The following is a 15,244-nucleotide window of genomic DNA, read 5'->3' on the forward strand; positions in this document are numbered from 1 at the left end:
CCCTATATAACTCAGATAATCATCCCTTATATCGTCCGAAAAATCATCCCTTACATTTTCTGCAAAATCATCCCCTAAACATCTGGATAATCATCCCCTAAATTTTCCGCAAAATCATCCCCAATATCATCCGGATAATCATCCCATATATCGTCGGGAAAATCATCCCTTATTTTCCGGATACTCATCCCCTAACTATCTTGATAATCATCCCCTATATAACTTAGATAATCATTCCTTATATCGTCCGAAAATCATCCCTTAAATTTTCCGGACAATCATCCCCTAAATTTTACGTAAAATCATCCCCTAACCATCTGGATAATCATCCCCTACATTTTCCAGATAATCATCCCTTACATTTTCCGCAAAATCATCCCTTAACCATCTGGATAATCATCCCTTAAATTTTCCGCAAAATCATCCCCTAACCATCTGGATAATCATCCCCTAAATTTTCCGGATAATCAACCCATATATCGTCCGAAAAATCATCCGTTATATTTTCCGGACAATCATCCCCTAACCATCTGGATAATCATCGCCTATATCGTCTGGAAAAGTATCTCTTATATTTTCCAGATATTCATCCCCATTATTACAGTGTGTTTCCAAGGTAGCACTAAATAATTTGTCCAGTGACATCGGATTAATATGCGGATTTCGGGAGGGGATAGGGAATACATAAATACACATTTCTTGATGATTTCTACATTTTTAGATCTATCCGTGTGTGCATGCGCAATACAACTTGCATTTTTATTAATGGCAACAGGTGTTTTGAATACCAAATTCGGACAGACCGAATTTTTTTAAGTCGATTTGGTCCTTTTTACCATAGCTCTAAAATCAAAATTGACTAAATGGCAACCAGTCAAAGTTTCGATTAATATCATTGAATTTTTCACCAATCATACTAGAATTTTATGAATTATTATGAAATTGTATTTATTATTTTTGTATCCGTAGGTTTGCAGATATTATTAAATCATTTAAATCGAAACTTTGACTGGTTGCCATTTAGTCAATTTTGATTTTAGAGCTATGGTAAAAAGGACCAAATCGACTTAAAAAAAATCGGTCTATCCGAATTTGGTATTCAAAACACCTGTTGCCATTTAAAAAAATGCAAGTTGTATTGCGCAAGCGCACACGGAAAGATCTAAAAATGTAAAAATCATCAAGAAATGTGTATTTATGTATTCCCTATCCCCTCCCGAAATCCGCATATTAATCCGATGTCACTGGACAGAATTATTTAGTGTTACCTTTAAAAGGAAACACACTGAATATATCAGAATTGAACGAATCGTCCACATTACTCTCATATACGATATGTAAAATCAAATAAATCTGGTCTTTAGTTATGACATTATATTATATAACTCACTATAATTGTAATATATTTGAAAAATTTGGAGTGCTAGTGAATTTTGGCTCAGAGCTGTTTAATTTAATTTGACTTTCCAGTGGACAATTTTTTTTTTGATAAAGGTAGACAAACATAGTATAACGAATCTTGAATTAAATTTTCAAATCTTAGATTTAACAAGAAAATTTTTTATGAATTTCTATTTAAGATAATTTGAACTTTGCCGTAATTTTTACGTATTTAATCAAAATTTGAACTTTAAATGTTTATAAAAAATACTGAACACCTATTAGATGCTTTCCCTAAAACACGTATTAATTACATATAATATTAAGTAATTTTTTTGGTGTCAATGTAATTATAAACAATTCAAAAAATATTTAGTATATGCAAAATAGGAACTATATTATAAGATGATTCACGAAATTCACTTTCAAATGTTCTAAAAGCGTGGTAAATTATATATTAAACATATTATAATATCAATAACTAGAATAATATAATATAAATAATAAATATATATTACATTAAATAAACACAAATCAGTAGGTATATTATAAAAATAAAAATTGTATTAATTTTTACCAGGTTTCAACAATATAATAGAAGGCTATGGAAACGTTTCCGCACCCCCACCCCCTCCCCCCGCACGGAAACCCCATTTTCTGAGGTGAACCGACATCAAACGATTTCTGAGTTTGGTCAAACAAATACAAACAAATGACGTAGGTACTAAATGTTGGCAAAAGAACATTTAGTAAGAGTGATATGTGGGAAACGTATGTACCTACCGGAAATGGTAAAAAATAACGCATTAATGCTTGAATACGTCTTCAATTTGTCAAGTAAACTATTATGCAATTAGTGTCTTTATTAATTTTTCTGAGTTGAAATTTTAAAACACTTTATTTAATCACATTAAGGAGTATATGGCTATATGTTAATACGATACTCAACAAGTATTATTATTTAAAGTATAATTTTTATAACGACGGTTGGGGTATTTAAGTTAATGAATTCACCAAGAAAACAATTGAGTTAATGTTAACGACTTAGTGGCAGCTGGATGTAAGATTATCTGAACGTTAAAACGATTGCTTTATGTTTGTAATGGGTGGGATGCCGGATAGCCTATCATAATAAATTTTCAACATAAAATATCATGATAAATTTTATAATTCATATGTTATGTTACACAGGTAAGAATTAATTCTCTAGAGCTGAGACTCACTTGGATGTATTGAAGGGTTTGGTGGTAAAAATTTTAAGAATGTGCAATTTGCTTCAAAGATTTTTACAATATGTACCACCGCAGTGGCTACCATAAACGCTGGGTATTGATGTATCTACTATACTATAAATGTTTGATTTATTAAATTCGATAATATTTCAAAGGGAAACTATATCCTAATAAAATTAGGAGTTAAGTCATAATTATTACATTACTTCGATCCTAGTGCATTGTGTACAAATAAATGAAAATACAATTTATAAATATTTTACTCCATATAGCTAACCGTACTACAATCTGACTCGATGGTAAGATATATTACAACCCAATTTTTTCTGAGTTTACTAAACTGTCTATTTTCGTTTGTTTCTATTGCAAAACCATCTTTGTTCATTATTTTTTGTTTTCGTGTTAAATTGTTGTGAAATACTTGTTATTTGGGCTTAAGCTGATCGTCTCAATAGTACATTGTTATAATATTTTTTCTAGTGATACGTAAATGATGTAGCAAACAATTACACTCTGTGATTTGAAAATCACTACACGCGAGTAGAGCATAGGACATAATTAGAAATGACTGTATGAGACTTTATCCAACTAATGGCTCCTCTAATTTCTGATGTACTGAATTGTTGTGTTATACATGGTGTATACAATTACATGTAATATATTATTACGAGAGGGTTGCAGTAAATTTACACGGTATACTAACATCATCCATAATAGGTATAGAATATTGATAAAACTAAACATAAATAATTAAATAACATAGATATTATAAAATTTTAGTGTTGACTATTACTATTAAATTCTATGACAGTTATACGGATACGGAATTAAATTCATAGATAATCATGAAACACTATACACACCGAGCGCCCAAGGTGCAGCGCCGTCTATTAAACGTCAACTCCGTTTATTTTTACTTGTGTGCAAATTCTGCACGTAACTGTAATACAATTATTAAACTTTGGCGTGACGGCACAAATAAGCGTAAAAATCGATAAGTGTATTTGGTACATCTAAAAAACAGTCAGATTGGCAATAATTGTCGGTTGGTATTACATGATTAGGAGTAGTTTATGGCCAGTCTCGCCTGGACGTTTACGTCTAGTGTTGCGTTTTTCAAAAGTAAAAACATATATTTTACAGTGTTTTTAACGATGAGTACCATCATAATAAGTTTTAAAGTGCATACGTTAAAACTAACGCAATACCTACATATTGTTACACAAGTGGAACGTGGGACATCGAGTTATAATGAAAAAGTTAAAATAGATGAACTCATATTATACATAAGGTGATTCGTTTATGTAACAAAATTTTAAATTAACTATATATTATGTTTTCGTTCAAAAATGTGAAAAATTTAAGAAATGGTAATAATAAATGTTATATTTTTTCTTCAAAATGTTGTTTTTTAATGACATCAAATTATGTAAAAATAAATACATATTTTAAAAAAAGCTTAATTTTTTTTAAATAATGAGTACACTACATGGATTTTGTATGCATGGTGATTCACGCCGAGTATTCGTTCACCCCTTTGTTTATATTTTATTTTATGCATTCATTTTTTATATAAATATACAAAAAAATATGAGCTCCACAATATTTATATTTACAATTAAAAAAGGATGATCCTCATTTGGAAAAATAAAACATTTATATCACCAATAGGAATACTTCGTGAAAATACCATAAAAAAATTAAGCGCATACGAATAAAATATGTTCGTTTAGTATATTTCAAATTTTAGAAGACTTTTCAAAGAATTTGAATAATCAAATTATAATATTTATATAAACCAAATGGAAATGGAAATGAACATGTTTGGTGAATCACGTCATGTATTACAATGCCTGTCGGATCACGGTGACAAATACAACTGATAAAAACAGATATATAATAAACATTACACATTTTGATTACTTTTAAGTGTGATATATTGTGACGTTGATTTGGTTTTTTAATTGCCTGTCAGACTACTGTTTGTGATCGTTTCGTGGAACGAAAACCAGAAATCTGAAAGAGAAAATTATCACTATGTTATATTAATAAAAACTGTAAGTCGATTCGGCGAATCGGAAGTCTGAACTATATACTCGTAGGTAATATTATAATCATCATCCAAAATCAAACGAGAAAAGTCTCAGTAAGTCCGTATAATGTAATTGGAGATGAGTAACTTTTATAGTGATTAGTGAACATTTGATTGTGAAATACGAAACGATATTGTCGTATGAGATTAAAAATATTAATGCGATTTACAATTAACATGATAATAGTATTATTAATCGCATACAACTATAATACAACTGTTTATACCTATTTAATTAGTTGTAAACACATACGATATACGCCATAATACTTTAATGTAAACTATTTACTTAGCCAAATGCATGGCATGGAAAATTCAAATGTAATTGATAAAGATAGTACCTAACGGTAATACTATTACGAATATGCTCTAATATTATGATGGGTCATGGGACGAGTACAGGAAAATAGCCAATCTCCCATAACATAATATCTCCGCAATACTTTGCATCTCTGATAAAGTCAACACCTAAATTTTTCAGCTCCTAAAAATTAATACATAGGTAAGCTAAAAACCTAATTAATGTATAAGGTAGCTGAATCTAAGGCATTTCATATACCTAAGCTTATGTAATTTAAATATAACTTTTGTAAATCACCATTGTTGCAGATGGTTAATAATTATAATGAAAAAAATGTATAGGTTTGAAATATTAAAATATAGTTAGGTAGGCATAATTGGTTATAATAAGTAATAATTTTTAAACAGCAATAATGCATTGTTTAAATATACAGACCACTCTTTAGCTAATTGTTAAATTGTTAAATATAATAATATGTACCAATGTTATATATTATATAAATTATATCGACAATATTATGAATTCAAAATCGTCTTATAAAATTAGGGTGGTACGATATTTATTTTTTATATCAATTTAATTTAAATCATTAAACGGGAAATTAAATAATAAACAATGAAACTTAATCATTCGGCAGTACTATAGAATGCCAATCTCCATGCTTTCTATGAAACCTTTTTTACAATCTTTTGTGTAAGTTAGTGATAAATTAATTTAACAGTAATACCGTCAAATGGGGTGGACACTAAAAGAATTAAATATATTGATTTGAATCAGTCTGATTCGAATAATAATAAAAAAAAAAACGCACTTAGGTATATAATTATAGGTCTCGAGTTTTGATTGACAATTTTCATTATACGAAAAACAATTACAATACTCTAATTTTAATTAAAACGAACCGAAAATATTTTTTATTGAAATGTATAACAGGCTATTAATCATGTATTAATTTCAATATAGCATAAAATATATTCAACAACGTAATTTTTCTGGTTTAAAGTTTTAAAACATACGCATACAGCGTGGATAAAACGTTATTTTGTACCATTCTGAGTAAAAACAATCTTAATTTTTATATATGATAAAATATTATTTTTTTAATCCTTAACAAGTCCTTTCTAATTTAATAACAACGTTTAACTAAAACTTTTTTTTCTGCTACGTAAACTATAGTATGTATTATGATATCTTTTTTTGTTACCTAATTTTACATAAGGAAAATAATCATTGTTTTAATTTATTCCAAGAATCATAGCGAAGATAAAATTAAATGTTAAGCCACCCATACTTTTAAATTTGAATACTAAATGAATTCAACTAAGCCAATATATTATGATGAGTTATTTAAATAAAAAATTTTTATTTTTATGGTCCGTAAGAAATTATTTTACATTATTTTAATTTGAAATGTTCCTATGGTGACATTTTATAATAGGAACGTTATCAATGATTTAACGGGAAATGAAATTCCATATTTATTATATTCTATAATTTCAACGAGTCTAACGATTTTATCGGTAGGCACCTACTTAAATTTTATTATGAGATTTTTTTTCAAAATGTTGTTTAACAGCTATCAGTTTCTACATTTTATTATCTTAATATGTCAGTCAATGGGTGCTGTTCAAAAGCGACAGTGCACACTTTCGAGATCCATTGAGAGGCACGTATATTAAATCCACCACTCTCGCACGTACGTGTTGACCCTGATTATCGTACCACTTGGCCCGTCCATTAGCTATTATAATATGCTATTATGATGTCAATCTCTAGTGAAACACGATTTATAAGAAGAAAAAAAACGATAAAAAAGATAAGATAATATAATTTGCACACGTCGGCGCTTTACATGTCGTTAGTAATTTTATTCATGTACCATAGCTACACAGAATCTATTGTGAACAACAATTTATACTGCTACAGAAGTCTACGGCAAGGAATTGTGTTTTGTGCGTAGTTCTATACATATTATAATATTATTATTCAGATGAATGTATCGCATCCTCATGGAAAAGTTTACGTAGCTGAACATTTCGACCGTTTATAATTTCGTACTACAAAACGTATAATATCGTTTTGTAGAAAAAATAAGAGAAAAAACTTTTAAACGCAGACAATGGACCGCAAATAACAAAAGTGACAATAATACGGGTCACCCTAACGTATTGTTAAGTTTCATTTATTTTAACATATTAAATACATTATATTAAAATGAGTACCGGATTTCCCATTAGTCAAATTACCCACCTATGTGCTCCGTCGGTTATGAGGGCCACGTGAAAATGGAAAACCATTTTTTTAATTTTGTTTTATTACACGTCATTCCATTAACGGAACAAAAGTCAATATGAATATTATTTAATACAACATTATACTGTATTGCATGCAGTAGAAAATATTTTTGGATTTTGTTGAATTATATTCCAATAAAGCTTCCATCTACCACTGTACATTTTTGTAGTTCAAATTTTTTAAACTGAGCATCAAATAAAAATTTTTTTAGTTGGTTTATTTTTTATAATTTATTATGAATATATTTTTCTAAATCATATGAAAAATACAGATATTAATTCATTTTTGTTCTTTTTTTTGTTTTTGTAATGGATAAGAATTTTAGTAAAATTATTTAATGGACATTGTTTAGTTTATCAAAATTAGTCAGTTATTATTTTTTTTTTTAAATGCCTATTTTCATTATTGAGTGGTAAAATTAAAGATATATGTGGGTAATATTTTTCCACAGGTGGCCGAAATGTTGATATCCAATCAAAAAATATTTTGAATCCAACTGATGTATAAATCTGCCCATAGTACCTATATGATCTGAGAATCCAGCACTGCAATTTGCAGATTATATCCGATTATAGAAATTAATCATATAAATTATACCAAAACTGAAGGTTCTTCGCTTATTTCACTTTAAATGGGAGTTACGATAAACCCCATATTACATGACATAGACACATTGTTGTGTTACCCATTTTCAGAGCTTTGGTACACGTGCTGACATGTACCTAAACATGACACAACTACGTTGATCGCGTGTGACTTTAGGAGTACTCGTAAAATGTGATTTATGAATATAATTTGTACAATGAAATCTGTTAGTATTTTTTTTATTTTTTTATTTATTTTTTGATAATAACAAATTGGACTTTACGTCACCGTTGGAGCATTATTATTGTAAGTTATTTTTACCGTTGCATATGGCATTTTATTGAACATAATAATGAAAATTATTTCCTTCAAACATTTAACGTTTTATAAAATGTTCTAATGTTAGTTATAAAACATTTGTCAAATATATTTAAATTAGTCTATGAACAAGTTCGTTTAATAATAATATATGAATAAGTATTAAACCTAAGAGTATAATGCACTCCAGTTTAAGAATACTCTAGAACTTTTATAATGCGTTAGGAAAAATTTACAATAAACAAAAAATAAAAAGAATGAATTATTAAATTGTTATAGGTACATATTATACATTAACAGGACATTTTTTTCTTTCTATTCTATAATTTATTGATGAGGGAAAACATTATAATATTAACCCTTAAACTAAAAGAAAAGTTAAAAAAAAAATAAGACTTATACTTCATAGAATCTGAATCCCGATAAAAAAAAATAAAGAGACCTTATATAGTGTATTTACAGTCGGTAGAACTAATGTAACATGGTTAAAGACAAATATCATATTATTTATACATGCGTTAAATTTAATTTAATTTAAAACACTGAAATTCCTGTAATTATATTCATGTATTCAATGATTTCATATTCGTAAAGTTACCTATATTTAATTGATAATTTCCATTTAATATGAATATTAATCAACATTCTATTGTTATATTATAAAACAAATATTGTTATCTAATTACAAGGTACACTAGTTTTTGTCAAAATATCACATTCGTGTATGCTTCGAAGTGCGCATGAAATTTACATTAGTAACGTGATTTATTTCGTCGTATTTATTTATATCATTTTATAGTACACAGATAAATATATTTTTGATTTTTCCTAATTTTATTTATTTTGATAACTAACATAAGACATGGAACGAATAAAAAACAAAAATATCTAAATATAATTTTTGACAAAATTTTATATATTATGTTTCTATTATTTAGTGGGGTCAAACAAAACCCTCAGAGTTGGCACTCATGGACGTACAACATGATGCTTCCGGTCAGTACGCATGCACAGTAACCACAGAATCTCCAATATATAGTAAGACATCTGAATCCCACGACCTTACAGTCATAAGTAAGTTTGGTTTTTTCAAACAAAATAGTGTTGAAATACAAGATTATATTGGAAAAATTATAGTTATTATTTTATTTTCAGAAATTCAAACTACCGATCCTACTATTGAAATCTTCAAAGAAGTATTCAACGTAGGAGACATATTGGACGCCACTTGTACATCAGGACCTTCGAAACCTGTACCCGAAATCACATGGCTAGTCAATGGACGAAGGGTAATTTTTAATATAATATTAATAGCAAGTAGTATGCCAGTATGCTGGTCGGTTCATCTCGAATATCGGTGTATGTTCGACAATTTTTACTTAAGACGTAATAATAGGTACATTGCACGTCATACGTACAGTGTATAGTATAGTCTATAATATGATGCGCAATAATATTTTTTTGCTCACTTATTACTAGACTAGATAATATAGATGTCCTGCACGACATTGTTCGAACCAAAGATTTATTTATTTATTTAGAATTCAACGGGACTAGCCCTTTTACAGAATTTAGAGTGTATTTAGTCCTGACTTTGCACAGTAAATAGTTAATAAAATATATTATAAGATACAGCGTTATGTAGGTTTATCTTAATTTTAAATATCTCAGTCCATGAATATCGGCGTCGGCCGTCGGTATACCCCACATTGCGAAAATAAATAATACTTAGATGGGAACGCTGATAACATTTATCACTTTGTATATTTTTCAATGTGATTAAAAATTTAAAACTCGTATCTAAATTATTTTGATATCTCTAAAAGAAATTTTCGCGATTGCCGTCAAAAATTCAAAATCAGTTATATTGTTTTTGAATATAATAGGTTATAGTTTCTTTAACTGAGGCCGTATAATTGCGACGATTTGATACATGATTTTATTTCATATACTGAGTAAATAACTAGTGCCAACCATTTAAGGTATACAAAAAAAAAAAATAAGAATGGAAAATTCTTTCTTAGCGTACCCTTATACGGTTGTACGAAATTTTCATAAAAATTTCAAGTTTCCAGCTATTATAGTTAAGGTTCTGCGTTGATCAGTCAGTTAGAACAAGTCTGATTATGTATATTTATGTAAACATGATTATAGGTATCTAAATAAACAATATGGTAATTATTGTAAAGATAAATGTATTAAATTAAATTAAATTCATAGACTTAACGATACGGTGGTTACACGGCGTTCCATGTAGACAAATCTGATGCACCCGTGTCAGGCAAGCACTATTATTATTATATATTTTCGTAATAATACTATCAAACTTTTAAAAAACTATAAATTAATAATGAAACTAATAATATTGCATGTTAATATTCAAAATTATTTTCATTAATTTCTTTCGGCATTGATAATTATTATACTATTACGTAATACGTAATAAATATTGTAATAATAATAAGTGATATTATGTGCAGATTTAAAATTAAATTTTATTAATAAAATAATATAATATTTGAAACTTAAATTTAAAAACATACATCAATGTAACGCTATTACAACATAATATGCGTGATGCATTGGTTTACGACTATTGTCTCGGTGGACTACAACTGGAACACGAGGACAAATTTTAAGATCTTGTATTTTTACATTATGTTCCATCTCTTGAATTCCGTTCTCACGTTTACTATTATAATTAATATTCAATAAATCATTACGTGCTCTTGATTTTATTCTGTTACCTTCATTGAATCTTCATGAAACAAATTATTTTCTTATCCAGTACCCCATTTTGGTTCTTTCTGCTTTAAGACATGGGACAACCATGGTATGATCACCCTTCACAGCATCTGACACTCAAATCAGTAGTGCATTTAGAAAATTTTTCTGGTGGATAATTAAATAAATAATAATACACAGATTTTTAGATCTGTGAAAACCCACACACTCTACTCACATAGTGAGCCCGAACAAGCTTGAAACATTATAATCGTAAATTTCACATATATCTTTCATTTATGATATCTTTCAATCTTATGATCTTGCTGAATGTTGAGATTTGTGTAGATCGAGACAAAATATGAATTAACAAGACAGTGCTAACAAAACAACGATGAGATACATAAAATATATACCAAACAAACAATGCCGCTGAAAGTCAGTTCTAGGAATGCCGAGCAGTTATAAATTTATAATGAACATTATTATTGGTTAAAATACTTCAAGAATTATCAGTATTGATTATAAATATTGCAGATAATGTACTCACCCCTGCAACAAATTTTGGTCCTGTAGACCAATGGACAATACAGCTACACGATATGTAATTATATGATAGCTATACATTATAACCAATGACCAATATTATTATAAACCAACAATAAATTGTCTACAAATAAACATATAGGTTATCTGCTTGTGTATATTTTTTGTACTGGTTACTCGTATGGGTTGTTATTATCAATTATCATTCCAACATAAAAAATCGACCAAAGAAGAATACAAAATACACGTAGATATAGGTAACATTGTAGTCGGATAGTCAAAAAAATTATTATAACTTATTTGACCTTTTAAGAATTTAGATTTCTAAAGGTCATTTCATCAATAAAACAGAGTACAAATAAAAAGTCCAACTTTTGAGATTAGGATACAAAACAATTGGATACCATATATTTATATGATTAATGGAAATAATGTTTTTATCTGACGGCTTTTAAACCGTAGTAATATATTATATTATTGGCAATATATAATCAACATAATAAGTGTTTAAAATTCTTTAAGATTCAAATAGACGTTTTATTTTAGTAAGTTTTTATATAAAATAACGTAAAAAAATGTTAATATACATTTCAAATATAATTTTCTTTAATAAAATTATTATCTGTAAAATTATAGTAGGTACCCCAATAATTTCTAATACAGTATATTATACATTTGAGATTTTAAAACGTGACATGGAAACGTAAAACCAGATAGAAACATGATCTCACAATTTGCCTTTTGAATTGAAAAATACTTGAATCGAAATAAACAATAACTTGTATAACCATTTTATTAATGAACTTGTAAATCTTATTTTTGTTATTTTTTATTCAGTGAATAACAAGTATATGGATAATTTTTTTAGTGCCTTTGAAAACAGTAAAACACGTGAGATAGCAATAACTGTAAATTATGTAGAGAGTAAGCGTGCACAGAATTTGGCATGATTCATTGAAATGATGCGTTCTCGTGGGCTTTTAGCTCCACATCTTCATATATTTAATGCCCGCAGGGTCACAAGACCATCAAAATAAACTACCTCAGGTACCCAGATTTCCCCCAAATTCAGAATAAATAAGTTTTCATTCATAACCCAGCTATAATTTTAACTCTAACATATTGGAATATTATGCTATACATTCACAGTAACTGTTAAATGCATAAACACTTGGAGAAATAATTTAAATTTTATATCAAGGTATATGAATATACGATGGCTATTTATGACATTAAAAAAAAAAAAATAAAACCACTATATTTTTAACCTATAATATAATAAAAACGAAACCTAATATTATAGCATTTTAAATTTTTAATTCAAGTTTTTATAGCGTAAAATAAAATGTGTATTGATAATATCGATACCTCTAACGAAAAGGTCTTATCTCAATTTTATAAATTTGTTTGTTGATATTAATTTGGTAGTCACTATTTCCTTGTATTTTTCACGAACATAGAAATAACTGCATAATATTATTGTATATTATAACTTCTTTGGTCGATTGAAATATTAAAATCAGTTTATGATAAGCAAAAAACATTTTTTTTTCTGTTGCCAGTAGATTATTTGGAAAACTGTATGAAAAAATAAAAATAAATCAATAGGTAATATTAACAGATACAATACCTTAATTATTTTAGTGGAATAACAATATATTATAATCTTTACAAATGACAAATTGTTTTGTCATAATGTTCAGTTATCATGATTTTGAGTACATAAAAAATGAAAATATTAAATTGTTAGAGCATAGTTTTATCTCATACGCAAAGATTAATATCCAAAGACAAATTTATATTAAAACAATGATATTTACTAGCTAGAGCGTAAAACCTAATCGTTTAAAACTGTCTGCAACAGCCAACAGCCAACAGCCAACCTAATGGATTCGAAGTATTCTTGTTGACCCGGATATGTCGTAAACTCGTAAATATTTAATAATAATAACAGTATGTATTATTGTTATGTCAAACTTGTTATTTATTTATTAGTTCTGAATTAACTCAACCCATAATCATGTGTTAGGTACTGAATAAGTTAGTCTAAATTAAGCATATCTACCTACCTAATAGTTCCCATTTCACTGCATGGCTTATAGCCAGTAACTTCATTGCTCACTCGACACTAATTGGTCACCTTTACAGTCAAGTTATTATTTAAAAAAAAAAAACATTTATCATGGATTATAGATGACAAATTAGATATAATATTATTCTAATTTTAATGCACCAATATTAAATAACATTAAATCACTTTATGTGAGTAAGTGCTTAAAAGGTTTTAGATGATTATAATCAAGCAATTGTATATACTATTTACTACATATGAATGGGTTTATATATTTATTTTATTTTTACATTTTATAGAATTTATTTGAATTAAAAATTGATGATCTGGAAATTTATATTATTTTTATTTAATCCACAGCTAACGTAATTTAATATAAGTAACAAAATAAGTTGAATTGTTATATAACATATCAAATCCAAGTAGATTTGACATAAAATACGTAAATCGGGACTTTTTAAGATCATATTAATGATAGCAAAAAATTTTAATTTTAGATTAAAGAAAAATTAATTTTTGTTAAGCTACCCAATACCTAAATAGTTTGAATTCATTTTCATACTGTAAGGTGTACATTTTTTTCTATTGAAGTTCGTGAATAGCAATTCATATATTTCTACCAAAACTTTGTCTAAACTCAAAAACTTTTATAAATATGACAAATCGTGACTTAAAAATGTATTACTTGAAAATGACTGAATAAATAAAACTCATGTGGTAAAAAACTTTTAAAGCCAAAAATCACAATGAAAAATTGCATCTTTGAAATAAATCAATACTAACTATATTTGAAAATAACTGATAAATAAATCAAATCATAATATTTTAATAGAAATAACGAGAGTAATATGATGAAGTAGAACCCGTTTTAATATTTAAATGTTTTATTTATAAAAAATAGTATGAGAATAATACTTTTTATCATAAAAATCGTATTTGTACATAAGACAAATTGTAATCACCGATTAAATACATGACGTATCTAATACACCTATCATATTATGTCATATATGATAACTTTACTGATGAATGTAATTAAATGTCACCGAAATATTGAAAAATAACGATTTACTTGATATCATATTTTTTAGAACATTTCGTTACGATTAAAATAATTATTATAATGTTTTTCAAAACATTAACATGGCAATACGTATTTTTGGTAGATATAAAAATTTTAATTTTCTGCGTTTTAAAAAATATATAAATTTTATCATTTTACATATTGTATTATGTCATAATTATTTATTAATTTATCTACATTCAACACGTCATATTTTAAATGTTTTCACATATTTAAATTTGTAATATTTCAACACATTTTATCTATTGGGTACATTATATAATTGCCATAATATTATTTTATTAAGTGTTTTTAAAAAAAATATGGACCTACCACTCTTGATATTTTGTTGTGGTTTTTTATGGTTAAAATAAAAATATCTTATATTTTCTGTAATTTATTAGCCAGGAAATTAATTATTTTAGTATAAGGATGAGCTATAAAATGTTACATACTGTAAAAAAATAATATCACCTATTGACCATAATTATGTCTATGAACATATTTTGTCATTTCTCACTAAAAAATATGATTTTATTCATACGATTGGATACAAATCACTATGACGCGTATAATGGAACAATTTAAGAAATTCATTATTTCAACATGATAATGATTACTAGTTTTGAAAATAATA

The 15,244-nt window shown here is 27.2% G+C and overlaps 1 protein-coding gene across 2 annotated transcripts in view; it reads left to right on the forward strand.

Moving 5' to 3' along the window:
* Positions 1-15,244, forward strand: part of LOC107166716 (cell adhesion molecule 2-like) — a 132,563-nt gene that overhangs the window by 102,143 nt on the left and 15,176 nt on the right. For both annotated transcript variants that reach the window (XM_089229213.1, XM_089229212.1), the window contains 2 exons: positions 9,142-9,277; positions 9,359-9,492. In XM_089229213.1, the coding sequence (XP_089085339.1) occupies positions 9,142-9,277; positions 9,359-9,492 (270 nt within the window). The remainder of the gene's footprint in view (positions 1-9,141; positions 9,278-9,358; positions 9,493-15,244) is intronic.

The sequence above is a fragment of the Diuraphis noxia genome, unplaced genomic scaffold (genome assembly GCF_037042655.1).
Source record: "Diuraphis noxia isolate RWA-SAM2 unplaced genomic scaffold, SU_Dnox_SAM2 contig0005, whole genome shotgun sequence".
Lineage (NCBI taxonomy): Eukaryota > Metazoa > Arthropoda > Insecta > Hemiptera > Aphididae > Diuraphis > Diuraphis noxia.